Raw genomic sequence first — 19,712 nt, 5'->3', positions numbered from 1 at the left:
TGCCCTCCAACTTTTATGACAGAGCCAGACTCTGTCTCTAAATTGAAAAAAGAGGAAGTAGAAATCAGCAAGCTTTGAGGGCCCCAAATGTGAAGGAGGGATAGAGCGTGGTTGAAAATCGGAATATATGACAACAAATCCAGCTTAGTTCCTGACCAATCAGAACAGACCTGCCAAGGAGTAGGGTCCAAGAGACTCCCACTGGGCCAGGAGATAACACTTTAGCTACTGGGGGACTGAAGGTGGAGAAGGGATAGTGTGGCTATGGCAAGGGGCGTTCTTGAAGGTTGGGACGGGCCATTCATTCTTGGGCATGAAGTGGGTATTTCACTACCACCTCAATACCAGCTATCAGGTTTGTGCCTTTGAATCATGTCTGAGGCTGTAGTAGGGAGCTGAGGTTTTGTGAGATTAGGAGGGAAACAAAGGGCTTGTAACTGTGATTTTTTTTTTTTTTTTTGAGACAGTGTCTCACTTTGTCACCCAGGCTGGAGTGCAGTAGTTCGATCTTGGCTCACTGCAACCTCTGCTTCCCAAGCTCAAGTGATTCTTCTGCCTCAGCCTCTCAAATAGCTGGGATTGCAGGTACATGCCACCATGCCCAGCTAATTTTTGGGTTTTTAGTAGAGACAGGGTTTTACCATGTTGGCCAGGCTAGTCTTGAACTCCTGACTTCGGGTGATCTGCCTGCCTTGGCCTCTCAAAGTGTTGGGATTACAGGTGTGAGCCACTGAGCCTGGCCAGTGATTTTTATTCTCTCTCCAGGATGCTCATTTCTAGATGTTCTCCCTTCCTCCTGGAGCTGGCAACCTTTTCTTTATTCTTTCCATTTTAGGTTCTTTAGGTTCAGGACATGGCAGGAGCATGGGCACATTCCTCTGAGGGGATCCCAGGTGTGCTATTAAAAGGCTCTTGAAAGCTCTTCGTTTACTTACATGATTTTTGCATGAGCCCTGCTACTGGTCACCAAAGCCATGAAAAGTTCTTTATCTACCATGGGAATGTCATCACAAAACATGGCTTCCCCAGTGGCATGTTTAAGAGCTGACAGGTGCATGATGGGGCGTCCAACTGGGTCTTGGAGGGGCTGGTGAGGATCCACATTCTACAGAGGAAGACAAGAGTTGCCTCAGAAGCCTTTACTTGTCAGAAGTGGCCTGGCCTATCACCAACACTCCTGAGCTAGCATTGAGAAATTGGATGGTGACCCTCAGGTGACAAACACTGGAGTGGGCCAGATGATGAGTGTGACACATTAATGATGCCACTAGAACAGTGAATTGTCATTTCAGTTATGTGGCAATAAATGGCAAAGTAGGTGAAGGGCACCCCAGCTTCTCCTTCTGGCATCTTCTTTTCCCTGGTGGTGCTCTCAGGGATCTCACTGTCCTGCCTCCTCACCTTTCCAGTGATCAATCTGTCCAGCGGTACTGTCTTCACGATGATGGGGTCTAAAGTGATACAGTTCCCAAGCTGGGACACTACAATCCATGTCAGAAGCCCAGGTATGGACTTAACTGGGGCCTCTGGCACAGGGTTTGGGGGATGGTAACGGAGTCCCCCCGGATCCAGAATAAGGTGTCCTAGCTGCCCTTTGGAGTGGCATAAAAACATCACTAGGCTGTAAGGAGGTGTAGATAGTGTTTATTCTGGAGCTCCTCTCAGGGAAGCTCTGTGTGTGTGTGTGTGTGTGTGTGTGTGTGTGTGTGTCTGTGTGTGTGCATGTGTGTGGAGGTGGGGTGGGAGAGGGGTTGTGCTATAGCAAGAATCCATAATGTCTAAACTGTCCTGCCAGAAGGGTGAGTTCAGTTACTTGCAGGGCTCTTGTTTGCTGACTGGAGATTAAACATTTGCAATCAGAGCTAGGGGCTGAACCTTCCGGTTCGGCTGCTCTTCTGAGTAAATATCAAACAAATGCCCAAAGAATATCACTTTGAAGAGACTATAATGATTAGACTGTAGATTAGCTGGATGGTTCAGCCTTGAGTTCATCTAGCAGCAGCTTGGGCCTGACCTCAGGATTCCAGCGTCTCCCTGATGCAGACTAAGCAAAGAGTCATTGCGCTGGCAATGACTAGAACGTCAGACCTGAAACCACAGCTCTGAAAAAGCTTGTTCGCTCAGCACAGCTCTAGTTTGCAGGTTTCAGTTAAATCAAACTCACTGACCTGGTACGTTTGGACTCCCTGGGGTATTGTGACTAGGAAATCTTCGAGAGCACTTAGGAATTGGTCTGAAACTTCAGAATGATGACGGCTGTCCTGAAAAATGGTTCAAAACAATAAAGATAAGCTGGTTAGCTACGGTCAAACTGGGCTTTGGTTTACATGAAACTGACTTGGCTAATGTATCCAGCATAGCATGCATAACCACGGCCCATACTACCTGCCCCGGCTTCATGTTTTATGAATGTTTCTTGTTTCCCTCCTCCCTCCAGATAATGAGGACCCTGAATGACTGCTTGGAATCTGATCCTCAAGCCACCTTGAGGAGGGAGAGGCCTGCCAGAGAGCGTGGGCAGAGGCAGGAGGAGAAACAAGGAAAATGGCTAGATAAGCCATCCCAGAATAAGCAGGCATCCGTTGCACACAAAAGGACTCAAAGCCGGATTGCTTTTCTCAGGAACTCAACTCTCCCGGGAGAGCGGTAGCGGTAGGAAGGCTGCTCTGGGTGTCACTGAAATTTGTCAGGTGTCTTGATTCAGAAATTAAATGGCAGCAAGGATTATCCTGGTGAGTGCGGTTGATGAGGGTCTTCATCCAAGTCTGTGAAAATCAGATACCTTAGAACAGTGGGCTATTGGGGTTAGCTGTGGTTGGGGAACAGGGAGTACAAGGTAGGGTGAGAGTTGTAATCATGGTCAGGGGAGGGGTGGAGAGAGAGAGAAGGAGAGAGAGAAAGAAAGAGAGAGATAATATGTTTTGCTTTGCTTAGCCTATTCCAAAAGTTTACAATCAGAAAAATCTGGAAAGCTATTTAAACATTAGCATACGCATCAGGTTTTGGTCTTTTTTCTTTTTTTGTACAGGCTCTTGCTCTGTTGCCCAGGCTAGAGTGCAGTGGTACAAACACGGCTCACTGCAGGCTTGACCTCCCAGGCTCAAGAGATCCTTCCAACTCAGCCTCCAAGTAGCTGCGTCTACAGATATGTGCCACCATGGCCAGCTAATTTTTCCATTTCTTGTAAAGATGGGGTTTCCTCAGGTTGCCCAGACTGGTCTCTAACTACTGTGCCCAAGCCTGCCTTGGCCTCCCAAAGTGCTGGGATTACAGGTGTGAGCCACCATGCCTGGGCAGTTTTGGTTGTTTTGAAAATAAAATTTTATTTTATGTTTTAGGTTGATAATAAAATTATAGAAGAGGCAAAATGAATCTCTAGTGCCAGCAAAGTGATTAGTGGTTGCCTGGGTCAGGGGCAAGATGGTGACACAAGGGGGCATAGGATACTTTTTGGGATATTGAAAAATTTGAGGTGGTAGCTACATAGATATAAATATTGGTCAACATGTGCTGAATTTAAATAGGTGCATTTTATGATGTGTAAATTACACTTCAATGAAGGTGATTTTAAAAGAAAAAACTGCACACTGGCAGCACGGACATCACGGACTGCGTGTTTCAGTGTTCAGGGCACGCAGTCAACATTTGCGGACTGCAGAGAGTCTGGCATCATGAGCCTCAGGTAGCCCCTCAGGGCTGGATCCCAGGAGGAGGGCTGGCTGGGAACTGACAAGGCCTGACTCAGTGCAGGTGACAGGTAATGGCACAGGCTGTGCACAAGACAGTTTGCCAAAGTGATGGGAAAGCTGTGAGCTTATGGGTGCAGGGAACACATAAGAGCCAGATGCTATGGGTCAAACTGTGTCTGTTCTAAATATCCGTGTTGAATTCCCAGCACTCCAGCCCCAGTTCTTCAGAATGTGGCCTTATCCAAATAAGGCAGGGCCTTTACTGCAAAGGTAATCAAGTTAAAATGAGGTACTTAAGATGGGCCCTAATCCCATATGACTGATGCCCTTGTGAGAAGCGGAAATTTGGACACAGAGGTACCCACAGGAGAACTTCATGTGAAGATAGAGATCAGGGTAATGCTTCTAGAAGCCAAGGAGTGCCCAAGATTGCCAGCAAACCAGGAGGAGCTAGAGGAGAGGCAGGGGCAGAGTCCCCTGCACAGCCCTCAGAGGGAGCCAGGCCTGCTGACGCCTTGGTTGAGGACTTCCAGCCTCCAGAACTGTGAGGGAACATGTTTCTATTGTTCAGGCCAGGCAGGCTGTGCTACTTTGTTTCAGCAGCCCCAGCCAGCGAATACACGAGAGCACCCACAGGCACAGAGAACAGCTTCACCAGCTTCTTCAGTTCCTGCAGAAACTCTAGGTAGAATTTGGAGAGGAAGCTGACGACTAGGGTCCTCTTGAATTCCACCCGGCCACCTGGGGCTGAGCCTGGGAGCGAGACTTCATCCAGAAGCAGCCTGCAAGCCTCATCCAGCATCAACTCATTCCAGTGCCTGGGAGGGTCAGAGGCAGGAAGGAATTGGTTAGAGGGCAGTTTCTAGCATGGCGTGATGTGGGATAGTGACCTTTTAGAGACCCCAGAGTTACCTCTGGAAACTCAGAAATCACCTAATCAAGTTGCTTAGGGAAACCAAGGCCTGGGGAGGCTGCATCGAGTGGCCCAAGGGTCATGGCAGGGTGAGAATGGGACCTCTTTCATTGCAACTTGAACATGAGGACGTTCCAGAGCCAGACATGCTAGAACCAACTATTAAATAAGCAGAGCAGACTGGGCATGATGGCGCATGCCTGTAATCCCAGCACTTCAGGAGGACGAGGCGGCTGGATTGTTTGAGCCCAGTAGTTTGGGACCAGACTGGGCAATATGGTGAAACCCCATCTCTACTAAAAACACAAAAATTAGCTGGGTGTGGTGGTGCACACCTGTAATTCCAGCTACTTGGGAGGCTGAGCATGATAATCACTTGAATCCAGGAGGCGGAGGTTGCAGTGAAGCTGAGATTGCACCACTGCACTCTAGCCTGGGTGCCAGAGTGAGACTTCATCTCAGAAACAACAACAAAACAGACCACTAGGGCCGATTCCATTGTGAACTGAACAGGACTCAGACTTGGAGACTGACTTCACTGAGGAAGAAATAGAGTGCATGTAATGGTGGGAGCCTTAGGTGCTGCTTGGACACTGCCCAGTGTGGGTTTGCTAGACTTTTTTTTTTTTTTTGAAACACAGTCTTGCTCTGTCACCTAGGTTGGAGTGTAGTGGCATGATGGCTACTCACTGCAGCCTCAACCTCCAGGGCTCAAGTGATCCTCTTGTCTCAGCCTTCTGAGGAGTTGGGACTACAGGTGCATGCCACCTTCCCAGCTAATTAAAAAAAAAACATATATATAGTAGAGATGGGGTCTCGTTTTGTTGCCCTGGCTAGTTTTGAACTCCCAAGCTCAAGCAATCCTCCTGCCTTGGCCTCCCACATTGCTGGGATTATAGGCATAAGCCATGGCACCAGGACGGCTAGGCTCTTGATCTGTATAAGAGAATGAGCGCAGATGGGGAAAAATCACCTGCTGGCTGAATTCAGGCCAGGTCATTTTTGTTGTATACCTCATCCAAAGAGTGGCATCCAATTAATCAAATTCAAATAAGGTTTAATTCATTCAGTAAAATGACAGAAAGAACAAGCAGTGATTTTCATGTAAGAGTTTCCACCTTCCCAGGGCTTTACTGATGCTTGCCAGAGACAGATCTCCACTTGTTTTATTTAACAGCAAGCTTCCCCCTCAGGGTGCGGGCTCTTGGCTTACCTCCCGAGGAGCAGCTGGCAGGATCTGTGTGCACTGATGGTGGCAGCCCCCACCCCTCCACAGGCGATGCTCAGATCCTCAATGCTGTCTGTGCTTTCTTTGAGAAGGACTCGCATGCCAGCATTCACGTGGGGCAAGGCGTTCTGCTGGCACTGAGCCTGTCGGAAGGCGGACACAAATTCCCACTGTGGAGACAAAAACCATTTGGGGTTATCTGATATGTCAAAACTAAGAACGAGGTTTATGCGTCTTGTTGCCACTAATTAATCACTTAGACACAATCTAACAAGACACCAAAGACAGTTGGCACAATTAGAGGACACCTTGACTGCCTTCTCGTTCAAAGTGAGAATAGCGTCCTCCCCAAGTCCCATTCTCAAGGCCTTGGACACCCTCAAGGAACAGGGATCACCGCGCACTCTCCCTCGGAGGCCAGGATGCCTCTGCACAGGATGCTGTGGGAACTTACTCCTGGACAACCATTCATGTGCTGGCATTGCGAGGGGCCATTCCCTCCAGTTTTCAGATGCCTTTTCCTCATGAGGGTGGCGGAACCCTCCTAATGCAGGGGCTTTTATTTATTTATTTATTTATTTATTTATTTTTTTGAGAAGGAGTCTCGCTCTGTCACCCAGGCTGGAGTGCAGTGGCCAGATCTCAGCTCACTGCAAACTCCGCCTCCCGGGTTTACGCCATTCTCCTGCCTCAGCCTCCCGAGTAGCTGGGACTACAGGTGCCCGCCACCTCGCCCGGCTAGTTTTTTGTATTTTTTTAGTAGAGACGGGGTTTCACCGTGTTAGCCAGGATGGTCTCGATCTCCTGACCTCGTGATCCGCCCGCCTCGGCCTCCCAAAGTGCTGGGATTACAGGCTTGAGCCACCGCGCCCAGCCTGCAGGGGCTTTTAAAGGTGATTTGCTAAAAGCACAAAGGAGACCCACCACATTGCTTGGCTTGTAGAAATGTTCACTTTTCCACTTGGTAAAGCACAAAAGGGAGCCGAGCAAAGCTTTCCAATAGTGGCTAGGGAATCTTGTGTCAGGAGGAAGAGTCAAAAGGTGATGGCTGCCCCAGCTGACCCCTTGGCGCCATGACCTTTGGTGAGCCAAGGTGGGGTCCACGAAGATGGCCTGTGCCCCTTTGTGCATTTCCGTCTGTGCTGCCACCAAGGGTGCACATGTTTGAGTGGGCTTATTTTTCCGTCTGCTGCCTTTTCATGAATTTAAATGGGAACACATTTTGAAGTTTCCATTCCAAAGGAAAAACTAATGCAGATCACACATGGCTGAAAGCATAACTTATGACTCCCTCCATAACCAGGCTGCCCCCCGGCTTTTGGAGCTACTAATTAATCACACAGACACAATCTAACAAGACACCTGGCACAGTCAGAGCTGTGCTGGTTGGAATGTAGGCATGGTTGTTGGAGGCAGGGGTGCCCCAAAGGAGCCCCCCACTGTTGATCTCTGCCTGGTCCCTCCCTGCTGCTGGGCCGGCAAGCTGATCTATTGCCCTGGCTGGAGCCGGGCTGTGCTCCAGGTGGAGATGGCTCTGGCTGAGCTGGGAAAGCAGAGACCTTCAGCCAATGGTAACGACCAATGCTCCTGTAGAAGAACACTACTGCTACTGTAGTAGAAGGCCCCAGATGGGGAGTGGGCCATCCTCATCATCCTGGTGCCCCAGAGTCTTGGCTGCTCCTCTCCAGGACTTCGGAGGCTGAGCTAGGGTGTGTGTGGGTGTGTGTTGCATTGCCTCTTTCTGGGAAGACTATCCTCTTGGTTTCAGGTACACCTTTAGCAGAGGCACAGGGAGCAGGCAGTGAGGACAGAAGGTCAACCCCATAGCTGGCTGGGTGGCCACATCAGCCGCAGGGATTCTGAGTTAGCAAACATCTAGAGGCCCTCCTGCGCGCATGAACTATTGGCTAGAGTGGGGTATGGGACAGTGAGCCCTAGCCCCCATCTCGCTGTGGGTCAGTTAGAGACGCTCCATTCCACAGCCTGAGAGCTTGAACTTGTGGCCATGAGGGGCGTGGTGGTGTGACCACAGGCCCTCAGCAGGCTCCACCCTGCAGCTAGAGCAACAGCCCCACATCCACACCCAGAGCTGCCTGCTCTTGGCTGTTGGAGAGCCTTGGTGCTGGCCCAATCCGCAGTTGGACAGGAAACAGGTTTGCAGGGCAGAGTTATTTTCTTTCCATCTGTTTTTAGATTTCTAAAGATGACTGGACTCAGTTATGAAAAAGGAAAAACCACCCTCAAAAGCAACCAGCGGAATTCTGACCTTTTGAGAGTGCGGGATATGCACAGATTCCAAAATTTCCTTTGGCTTAAGGTCTGCACTTGCCAACCCAGCAAGAAAATGTTCATTTAGAGGAATCTGCCGCGTACCTTCTGTGGAAGAGAATGATATTTCTGCACAGTCACAACAAGGAGAGCAAGATTATTCTATTCTTTTAAATGTCAGCAGTGGAGAAGGAAAGGCCAGCTTCCTCTACAGAGAGCAAGGCTGAGGTCTGAGTCCACGGCAAAGTCACAGGGTCCCATCATGGGGTCCCAGGCGGTGGCACCGTCGTGACATTACTATTCTCTCATCAGCATATGTGCTATGTGAACTGGGGTCTCTTCTGCCTCGAAGGCTCACTGGGCCTGTGGTTAACTACACAGAACCTGTTCAGAGCTTATGGTCACTTACGAACCCTTGTTAAGCGAACAACTTGAAGCCAACACACAGTTTGTTTTCACTTTTAACTATTCAATTCAGTTCAAGCCACTGACTTTGCCTTTTGTTCTTCCTGCTGTTGTCAGCTCTTGAGACAGACACGTACACCTTTAAAAACAAAGTGAAAAATTCTGAAACCTCCTTCTAGCCCAGTTACCCCCTCTTGGTGACCACAGCTGTGCCCTCTGGCCCACAGGAGTGCAGTGAGGAGGTCAAACCACGGCCTGGGGACTGTGACATGCGTTTGATCCCTGGCACAGTGAGCACTGTGCTGGTTGGAATGGAGGTATGCTCGTTAGGAGGCAGGGTGCCCCGAAGGAGGCTCCCACGGTTGATCTCTGCTTGGCCCCTCCCTGCTGCTGGGCCAGCAAGCTGATCTACCGCTTTCACTGGAGCTGGGGCTGTGCTCCGGATGGAGATGACTCTAGCTGAGCTGGGAAAGCAGACCTTCAGGCAATGGTAACGACCAACGCCCCAGCACAGCCTGGCATGTAGTTGCATCCAGTCAACTGGGTATTAGTATCTGGGGGTGGGGGCAGCTGGGGGCAGTGTGAGTGTGCTGGGCGCTTGGGGAGATGAAAGGGAGGTTTAGTGGGCAGCCACTCCAAGGGAACATTCCTCTCAGCTAGCAATTAAAATCCATCACTGTCTACCCCTTCCCAGGGGCCCACTATGACCTGTGTGGACGTCCACTATGTGTCCTCACCAGCCTTGTAGCTTCTTACACAACAACTGCAGGGTGGGGAGACAACTTTGAGGGCACTGTGTGGGGGCCTCGGACTGTGTGTTGGCGGAGGGAGCCCATGATGAGGACGGGGTAGCAGGGAGCAGTCCCTTGGCCCATAGGGAGGGTGCACACTGCAACCTCACCCTCAGCTTAGCCTCTGCACGTCACCTCTGGTGTTTACTGATCAAGCAAGACACGTGGGTGAACATGTGAGCTACCTGAGTGTGTGGCTCCAGGTTGTGTGTGTGTGGTGTCAGAAGGAAACACCAGCTGCCTTTTGGATCAGTGCACCCTCCCTCATGATCTGGGCACCCCATGGTGAATTGAGAACCAGACACTTGGGCTCTGACTTAAAGCAATTCCTTAAAAGAATAAATAAAAAAGACAAAAGATCTCCGGGTGCTGTTCAGAGCGTTCGGAGGCAGCTTACCTGCTGAAATCAGATTGAGGGTAGCGTTGCTCACAGCAAGAAATGGATTCAGGTCTGAACAGCAATGCCGGCTTATCACATGGCCCCCTAAGGACTAAGGAGAGAGTTACAGCTCAGCCATTCTATCTCTCAGCTTCTCTACCCCGAAGGCACCTGCCCATGGTCTTCTTAGTGGCCATGAAAGGGTCAAGAGGAATCTCAGTCAGTTCAGTCTTTCTCTCTTTTGCAGAGGGCATGGGTTCAGCTTGTCAGGGAGGGCCCCTCCCACTGGCTTCTTTGGATGGGAAGAGGACTCAAGGGTGCCTAGCACTTACCTAACCCCGGTGTGTTCCACACGCTGTCTAACCCCTGACACACAACCAGTGAGGTGGGTGTCGTTATCCCTATTTTACAGATGAAGACACTGAAGCACAGAGAAATTATGAAACTTGACCAATGTCTCCAGCTAGGAAGGAGCAGGCCTGGGATTCAGATTCAAGCAGGGAGGCTCAGTGGCCTATTCTGAGCCACCCCACTCAGCCCTGGCCACAGTGAAGATGGCCATGGTGTTGGCCACACAGGTGCCATCTTGCCTTGGTGCACAGCCTCATCTCTCGTGGGCTTCTGAAAAAGACTTCACATGGGCTGTGTCAGTGTTCTGAGGCATCCACACAGTTGGACAGAGAATTGCCCTTTCACCCTTTTTTGGGAGCCCTCACTCAGATCTGATGGAACCTGTAGCATTTCAGAATTTGGGACGGAAATGACTGGCCATTGAACTCAAGATTCTCCTCCCAGTATAGGGAAGGAATCTACGGTGACCTCCCAGTTGCAGTGGTCTGGGCTGGAACACAGGTGAGGACAGGAAATCCTCATTCCTTTATGAGCAGCTCCATTTTACATTTTTTTTTTTTGTTTGTTTGTTTCTCCTGAGCTGAAATCTGGCTCCCTGGACCCTCATCTGTCGGTTATTATTCTACTCTCTGCTCATATTAATAACACATCGGACCTCAGGAGTCTAGACATAGTCCAAGACAGCTCTCATGTTCCCTTTGCCTGTTATCCCACCCCTAGTCCTCTTTTTAGGGTGGTTTCCAGTCCCTCATTCTCCCACCACCTTCTCCTCACCAGAGTTCCTGACTTGGGAGAGAACATTTTGGAATCGCTTGAGAGCTGTTTTAAAGGAATCACGCCCTCCCTGATTTTCCATATCCCAAAGATTTCTGCTATACAATTGAGGGTATGCAGGGGAAGGAGCATATGTGTTTTGAAAACCTAACTTTGTCTCTTTTCCTTTCTTTTGAGGTCAAAATCAACCAGATCTTCAAGTATGCCTCCCAGATCTGACCATCTTTCTCCAGCTGTGGTTTGAACAGTCCAGAGTAGAGAAGGCTACCCCCTCCTTGTTTTAGATACTCTACTTTTGTTAATGCAGCCTAAGATGAAACTAAGTTCATGGACAAGCTTGTCATGAAACTAGCAAAACCATAACATCCTTTTCTCACCTGTGATTAGTGGATGCTTAGCCACTCTTTTGAGCTTGACTTATAGTTCTTCTTCTTTTTTTTTTTTTTTAGATAAAGTCTTGCTCTGTTGCCCAGATTGGAGTGCAGTGCCATGATCTCCGCTCACTGCAACCTCTACCTCCTGGGTTCAAGCAATCCTTCCACCTCAGCATCTTGAGTAGCTGGAATTACACTCGTGCACTACCATGCTCAGCTATTTTTTGTATTTTTAGTAGGGACAGGTTTCACCATGTTGGCCAGGCTGGTCTCAAACTCCTGACCTCAAGAGATCCACCCGCCTTGGTCTCCCAAAGTGCTGGGATTAGAGGTGTGAGCCACTGCTCCTGGCCTATAGTTTTTTCTTAAATATATTTATTAAATATGTTTATTAATTTTAAACTTTTACTGCGCCTGTTGCTTCAATCTGCTGAGACCATTTTGCATACTGATTCTGCCAGTGCATATCCCAACATTTTAGTGAGGTTCAGAAATAGGTGCGGTGTGCCCAGTGATTGAACCAGGGAACATACTGCCATATTCCGGATCTGCTGGCCTGCAAGACTCCTCAGGTGCTTCAGGAGGTCTCGGTACGTCTGTGTTTTCTCCTCTGGGAGCTCAGCTATCCTCTCAGCCAAGATGTCCTGCATCTGGGCCAGGCTGCAGCCAGCGCCTATTGTCAGTCCTGGAAAGCAACTTGTTTTTACTGGTGACATAAGAGGAGCAACCGAATTATAATCATGGCACCAGGACCTCAGTGTTTGGCCACTGCAGTGAGTATCCACATTGGCTCACAGAGAATTGCTGGGAACTCAAAAACAGCACAGATGCCCCACTCCCAGATTAATTCAATTAGAATCTCTGCTTTTGTTTGTTTGTTTGTTTGTTTTTTTGAGACAGAGTCTCACTCTATTGCCTAGGCTGGAGTGCAGTGGTGCAATCTTGGCTCACTGCAACCTTCACCTCCCAGGTTCAAGTGATTCTCATACCTCAGCCTCCCAAGTAGCTGGGATTACAGGCACCTGCCACGGCCCCAGCTAATTTTGTATTTTTTCTTTTTTTTTTTGAGACAGAGTTTTGCTCTTGTTGCCCAGGCTAGAGTGCAATGGTGTGATCTTGGCTGACCGCAACCTCCACCTCCCAGGTTCAAGCGATTTTCCTGCCTCAGCCTCCTGAGTAGCTAGGATTACAGGCATGTACCACCATGTCCGGCTAATTTTGTATTTTTAGTAGAGACAGGGTTTCTCCATATTGGTCAGGCTGGTCTCGAACTCCCCACCTCAGGTGAGCATCCCGCCTTGGCCTCCCAAAGTGCTGGGATTGTAGGCGTGAGCCACCTCGCCTGGTCTGTTTTTGTATTTTTAACAGAGATGGTGTTTCACCATGTTGGCTAGGCTGGTCTCGAACTCCTGACCTCAAATGATCTTCCCGCCTTGGCCTCCCAAAGTGTTGAGATTACAGGCGTGAGCCACTGCGCCCAGCCTGGATCCCTGCAGCTTTTTAAAAGGCTTCAAGATATTTTACACAGCCAGAGTGAGATCCCCTGGGCTGGTCCACACTCTTCTTTGGATAGACACAAGGAAATAGAGGCTAGAGAGAAGGAATGACAGCAAAAACTCGCAGGTGGCAAACCTTACTAGAATTTTCCATGATCTCCTCCTGACTGATTGTGGTGAAGCTATGTAAAGTTGCTTTGTGATTAAGGGAGATAAATCAGATGACATTAAAATAAGGCAAAGGTCATTCAATTCCCCAGGTCATTGTCTAAAATCTATAATGCTTTGACTTCAGGTTTTGCACCTGATACTCAAAATCTTCAACAATCAGTTTTGTGAGGGGCACTGGTCAATTGGCCCATGCAAGGAGCTGCCCCAGCCATTTATGTTGAGCATTACTGGGCATGAGGAAGTTGGGGGCTCCCTCATCTCTATTACTTCCCTGGAAGGGTCCAGGGAAGTAATGGGAGAGCATCTAGCAGGACTGAAGTAATGTTATTTGCTAACTGGCAAGGAAATAATTCAAAATTTCAACAACCTTTGGAGTCATAAGTTGTGAGGATTGGCAGGATATTAGCATGAGCTTCAGGGTTTTTCTTCAGTAAGGATGAAAGGGTTCAAATCAGTCTTCAAAAGAGAAGTAGTCACCCAAACCCTCAGGAGATGAGTTAGGCAGTCTTTAAAAATTAATCCTTCACACCCTGGGGTTTGCAGAATGAAACGCTAATGTAGAGTGATTTGACATTACTAGCTGGGCTGGTTCTAATTGCAGTTAGTCTGTTTTTATCAGGTTGGGCTGTGATTTATCTCTTGTTGACTAATCTTTGAGAATGTTTCACCCTCCTACATAGCTGTATTTTATCAATATTAGGAATGTACTTGGCATGACACCTCCCCCACCTTGCCAGCATACTCATGCAACACCCCGCTGCCTCAGTAATCTCAGCTAATTTAGTTGATGAGGGAACCATGAGCTGCTCCTTGTTATCCTTATGCTAAACAAATCTAAACTATCTCTCCCCGCTGGAATGTCTCAGCCTGGAGTTCTCATCCTGTTCCTGTTTTAGCGTCTCCTAAAATGCACTCTGTAACAGGGGATCTAATTTCATCCCATACCCATCAGTGATGGTCTGTTGCTTCCTTATCACAGGTTTCACTGGAGCCTGTTCTTTAACTTCTGGAACATCCTGGCCTGCCTTATCTTTGCAGGAGTGCTAGGAAAACCAAGCTTTTTTTTTCTTGGTCATACAATTCCTTCTCCCTCAGGAGAAGACCCAGAGCCTTATTAGTAGGGCAGAAACCAGAAACAAAAAGACATAATTATTATTAAGGTCAGAAGCGGCCAGGCGCGGTGGCTCACGCCTGTAATCCCAGCACTTTGGGAGGCCGAGGTGGGCGGATCACGAGGTCAGGAGATCAAGACCATCCTGGCTAACATGGTGAAACCCCGTCTCTACTAAAAATACAAAAAAATTAGCCGGGCGTGGTGGCAGGCGCCTGCAGTCCCAGCTACTTGGGAGGCTGAGGCAGGAGAATGGCATGAACCCGGGAGGCAGAGCTTGCAGTGAGCCGAGATTGCGCCACTGCACTCCAGCCTGGGCGACAGAGCGAGACTCCGTCTCAAAAAAAAAAAAAAAAAGGTCAGAAGCATCACATCGACCAGCATCACCACCTCTTATTTGACATAGATGGAAAAGGGCAGCTCAACCCCAGAGGGGAGTGAAGTGTCCCTGTCTGCTCTGTTGCCTGAATTCCACTTCCATTGCACACATCACCACCTTACCTCATGCTAGGCACAACACACTTTCTGCCAGGCTATACTGAGAACATTCTACTTACTGTGGTTCGATTCGTATTTTATTCAATCTCTGGTCACAAAATCTATCTTTCTTCCAATGCAAGTGAAAAGAACTTTAACTTTGGGTCTCAGAAAGGGCATTTCAGTGGAACTCCATGCTTTTCGGGGTTCATGGGTCTATGGGATACACGTGCAATGACTTCTGGATACTAACAATTTTGAGAAATCAAATGTATACTGAGCCAAACATGTAGGTGATATGGTTGAGAATGCAAACTTTAAACAAATGTTTAAGTTAAAATTACAGCTGTGCAAAAATGTATTTCCTGGGTGTGCTGGTGGGGAACACATCTGGCTCCAGTGCACCCCACCCCGGCCAGTGTCCTTCACTCATCTGGGACTTAGGAAAAGTTCAAGAATCATGGAAACTTTCCTGCAAGCCACTAGAGGGTACTCATGTTTTAATTTTAAGAGCCCTAAAGGAAGGTGCATTGTTTGTTTTACCTCTGCTTTGGCTGCAGAGACCAAACTGAGCAGTCAACTCACATAGCTAATTGGACAGGCTGTGTGGTGGACCTGAGGGGTGTAATGGCAGTAACAAAAAGAGTGTTGGCCAGGCATGGTGGCTCACGCCTGTAATCCCAGCACTTTCGGAGGTTGAGGTAGGAGGATCTCCTGAGATCATGAGTCTGAGACCAGCCTGGCCAACATAGTGAAACCCCATGTCTACTAAAAATACAAAAATTAGCTGGGCGTGGTGGCAGGTGCCTGTAATACCAGCTGCTCAGGAGGCTGAGACAGGAGAGTCGCATGAACCCGGGAGGTGGAGGTTGCAGTGAGTCGAGATGGTGCCACTGCACCCCAGCCTGGGCAACAGAGTGAGACTCTGTCTCAAAAAAAAAACAAAAAACAAAAAACAAAAAACAAAACAGAACAAAAGAGTGCTGAATTGGGAGTGTCCATCCTCCAACCGATGGACAGCATCTGCTCTCTGTTGCTATCGTCCCATCAAAGTCTCACTGCAAATTTATTGTCTGGGGCATCATGGCATTTTATAGGCAGGTAACTGCAAGGTCTTAAATGATATTATTTGGATACTCCTATTCCCCAGAAAGATTTTGACAGTAAAGTTTCATGGTGGGGATGTATTTAAATTCATTCCAGTTATTCTTCATTTTTTAAATATGCAGGAGAAGACAAACAGATGAGGAGGTTCTGAGTTATTTGGCAAGTGTTAGTTTAGTGCAGATATCGCCTCATCGACATCCTACTAAAAACACCAGGAACTCACCATCACTTGTTTTTGTCACCATACTCAGCTCAGAGATCCTTGCAGGAGAGAGGAGAACTGGATGAAAATGTCCTTGAGATTTCATTGCAGGTCCTGAAGCATAGAGACAGTTAGGAAAGGGACAGTTATTTTAGAGACAATTAGGAAAGAGAAAATACTTTTTTTTGTGCATTAACATTTTCTTTTTCTTTTCTTTTTTTTTTTTTTTTTGAGGCAGAGTCTCGCTCTGTCGCCCGGGCTGGAGTGCAATGGCCGGATCTCAGCTCACTGCAAGCTCCGCCTCTCGGGTTTACGCCATTCTCCTGCCTCAGCCTCCCGAGTACTGGGACTACAGGCGCCCGCCACCTCGCCCAGCTAGTTTTTGTATTTTTTAGTAGAGACGAGGTTTCACCGTGTTAGCCAGGATGGTCTCGATCTCCTGACCTCGTGATCCGCCCGTCTCGGCCTCCCAAAGTGCTGGGATTACAGGCTTGAGCCACCGCACCTGGCCTTCTTTTTTTTAGGGGTTTTGCTATGTTGGCCAGGCTGGTCTCAAACACCTGACCTCAAGTGATCTGCCCACCTCTGCCTCCCAAAGTGTTGGGATTACAGGCATGAGCCACTGCTCCAGGCCTTGAAATTTTCTTATAAGAGATTCAGATACATTAGAGATTGACAGAAAATGTGTACAGATGTGAAAGCAGTGGTTATATACCCCTGCCAAGTAAATTTATGTATGTATGTATCTATTTATGCACTCACTATGTCCATATAAAAATAGGAAATAGGATAAGATGCTTTTTTTTTTTTTCCCCTGAGACAGAGTCTTGCTCTGTCGCCCAGGATGGAGTGTAATGGTATGATCTCAGCTCACTGCAACCTCTGCCTCCCAGGCTCAAGCGATTCTCCTGCCTCAGCCTCCCAAATATCTGGGATTACAGGCATGAGCCACCGCACCCGGCTAATTTTGTATTTTTAGTAGAGACGAGGTTTCTCCATGTTGGTCAGGCTGGTCTCGAACTCCTGACCTCGGGTGATCCACCCGTCTTGGTCTCCCAAAGTGCTGGGATTATAGGCGTGAACCACCGCATCCGGCCAAGATGCTCTTAAAAACACTCCTGCACATAGTTACCAGGAGACATATAGAAGAATATTTGTAATGCCAAAACAAGCTGTTCCCCAGCAATATAATGGATGTCAAATTGTTCCATGTTCATATGATGGAATACAGCACAGCTACGTGCAACAATATGGATGCATCTCAGGTCAAGTATGTTGAACAAAAAGCAAATTGCAGAAGAATAATACCCTGGGATTCTTCTTCTTATTGGGAGTGGGAGACCTTGTAACCTGACTTCCGACCAGAGGTCAGGACTCTCCCTCCAGTCCATTTATGTGAAGTTCAAAAATATGCAAAGCTAAACAACATATTGTTTAAGGATTCAAATATATGTGGTAAAACTATAAAAATAAGGAATAGAATGACCAACACAATATTCAGGCCAGTGAATACCTTCAAGGAGGAAGGGAAGGAAAGGGGATGTGGCTTGAGAGGGCCCACAGGGGTCTTCAAAGTTCTTGGTAAAGTTTGTGTTCTTAAAGTGGATGTGGGTGGTAACTGAGTGTGCACTGTATTGTTAATATCCCTATACATATTTTATAAAATTCTACTATATTCATTCAATATTTAACAAAAACAAAAAAGAATAAGACAAAGTAAATGATAAAAAACCCTCTAGGCCAGGCATGGTGGCTCACGCTTGCAATCCCAGCACTTTGGGAGGCTGAGGCTGGTGGATCACCTGAGGTCAGAAGTTTGCGACCAGCCTGGCCAACATGATGAAACCCCGTCTCTACTAAAAATGCAAAAAAGGCTGGCGCGGTGGCTCACACTTGTAATCCCAGCACTTTGGGAGGCCAAAGTGGGCAGATCATGAGGTCAAGAGATCGAGACCATCCTGGCCAACATGGTGAAACCCCGTCTCTACTAAAAATACAAAAATTAGCTGGGTGTGGTGGCAGGCACCTGTAGTCCCAGCTACTTGGGAGGCTGAGGCAGGAGATTTGCTTGAACTCGGGAGGCGGAGGTTGCAGTGAGCCAAGGTTATGCCATTGCACTCCAGCCTGGGTGACAAGAGCAAAACTCAGTCTCAAAAGAAAACAAAAAACAAACAAACAAAAAACCCCCACAAAAAACCCTCTAAAACTTTCCTCCCACACCTCTGGGGTCCAGGGTATATGCACATCCAACTTTGGAGAGCTTTATTATAAAGGATGAAGTTTTCGTCCCTAAAAAGTCATTTCTGTAGACTGAGAACAGAGTAAGGGACAGAAAGTTCAGCCCAGCATTAAGGGTGGAATGAAAACTGGGTAATCACTTCCCCAGTGAGGTGTTGCCCAGAACAAGAGGGGCCTTAGGGTGTTTCACTTTCAGCTCCAGGAGATCCTTGAGGGTCCCAGGAGAGATCCAGGTAACTCTCTCTCCATAGAAGGTCAGTGTTCGTTTTTCTGGATTCTCTGCCATCCTCTAAGGGCAAATGACAAGTATGTGTGCCCATGTGCATGCCTGTCCTCCTGGCTGATCCGAGGCCTCAGGTGGAGATGTGTTCCTCTACGGAGATGTCAGGGGTTCTGGGGTACATTTGCCCAAAAATAGACTCACTATACCCATTGGCTAATGCCTGAATTTTCGTAATTGGATGGCCTTTTGGGGACAAGTAACAATATAAGCTGGCACTTGTTATTGACCATTCAGTGTGGATTAATTTAGCATAATGTAGTCTTACGGCTTTAAAAATCATAATTACACTAGTGCTCCTAAATTAATACCTTCAGCCTGGCTTTTTCCTCTGAAATCCAAGTTCATATCTGAATGAGTACTTGACGTTACCTCTTAGATGTGTAATAGGCATCTCAAATTTAATATGTCTTTTGGACTGGCTTAGAGCTATAAAGATAAAAAATTAATATGTCAAAAACTGAGCTCCTCATATCCAACCCCCTTCCAAGCCCCCAAAGAGAAACTCCCAAAAGAAAAAATCCCCTGTTTCTCCAGAGGTCTTCCCCATCTCTGTAAATGGCCATTCCACGCTCCCAGCTGTCCAAAACCCTGGAGTCAGCCTTCACAAGCTGACTCCTCCACCCTCACAGCTTATCCACCAGCAAAAGCTGGAGTCAGCCTTGACAAGCTGTCTCTCTCTTCCACCCTCACAGCTTATCCACCAGCAAATCTTACTGGCTTTTCTTCCAAAATACATCCTGAATCTACTCGCTTCTCACTCCTTCCACCCGGGCAGACTGGCGCAGCCACCACCATCTCTCAGGGTGGCGTTAGTCCCCTGACAAGGTTCATGCTCCTTCCCTTCCCCTCTGCAGGCCATTCTCAAAACAGCAGCCAGAATGATCCTGTTACCACTTCAACTGGAGCACACCCCTCCTCTATCCAGCCTGTTAGTTTCTCACCCCACACAGAGTAAAAGCCGAGCAGCATGAAGTCCAGCACGGTCTGCCCCTGACAGCTCCCTGGCATTCCCCTCGCTCACTCTGCCCCAGCCAGGCTGGACCACGCTCTGCCTCTGATCAGGCCTGGTGTTCTCCTGCCCTTGGGGCCTTTGCATTTGCTGTTCCAACAGCCTGGATTGCTCGTCTCCCTCTTCAGCTGGGAGGGCTGGCTCCCTCACTTCCTTCCAGACTTTCTTCAGATGTCGTCCTCTCAGAGTTTTCTTTGGGCAGAATATCTAAAATTGCAACTCCATGCATCCTATCTTTCTCTGCTTTATTTTTTTTCTCCTTAATACTTCTCAATCTCTAACAGACTATATCCTTTCAAAAATTATTTATTTTTTATTGGGAGGACAGGGCCTCACTCTGTTGCCCAGGATGGAGATCAGTGGCACGATCTCGGCTCACTGCAGCAGCCTTGACCTCCCAGCCTCAAGCAATCTTCCCACCTCAGCCTCCCAAGTAGCTGGGACGA

At 48.1% G+C, this 19,712-nt stretch overlaps 1 protein-coding gene across 1 annotated transcript in view; it reads right to left on the bottom strand.

Moving 5' to 3' along the window:
• Positions 1-19,712, bottom strand: part of LOC104670457 (aldehyde oxidase 2-like) — an 80,688-nt gene that overhangs the window by 46,896 nt on the left and 14,080 nt on the right. The window contains 9 exon segments of the mRNA XM_030916339.1: positions 936-1,105; positions 2,169-2,261; positions 4,324-4,507; positions 5,816-6,000; positions 8,097-8,206; positions 9,692-9,785; positions 11,706-11,857; positions 15,758-15,850; positions 18,104-18,263. Coding sequence (XP_030772199.1) covers positions 936-1,105; positions 2,169-2,261; positions 4,324-4,507; positions 5,816-6,000; positions 8,097-8,206; positions 9,692-9,785; positions 11,706-11,857; positions 15,758-15,850; positions 18,104-18,263 — 1,241 coding nt within the window.

This window comes from Rhinopithecus roxellana, chromosome 14, assembly GCF_007565055.1.
Source record: "Rhinopithecus roxellana isolate Shanxi Qingling chromosome 14, ASM756505v1, whole genome shotgun sequence".
Lineage (NCBI taxonomy): Eukaryota > Metazoa > Chordata > Mammalia > Primates > Cercopithecidae > Rhinopithecus > Rhinopithecus roxellana.
This window is presented reverse-complemented; position numbering and strand designations above follow the sequence as displayed.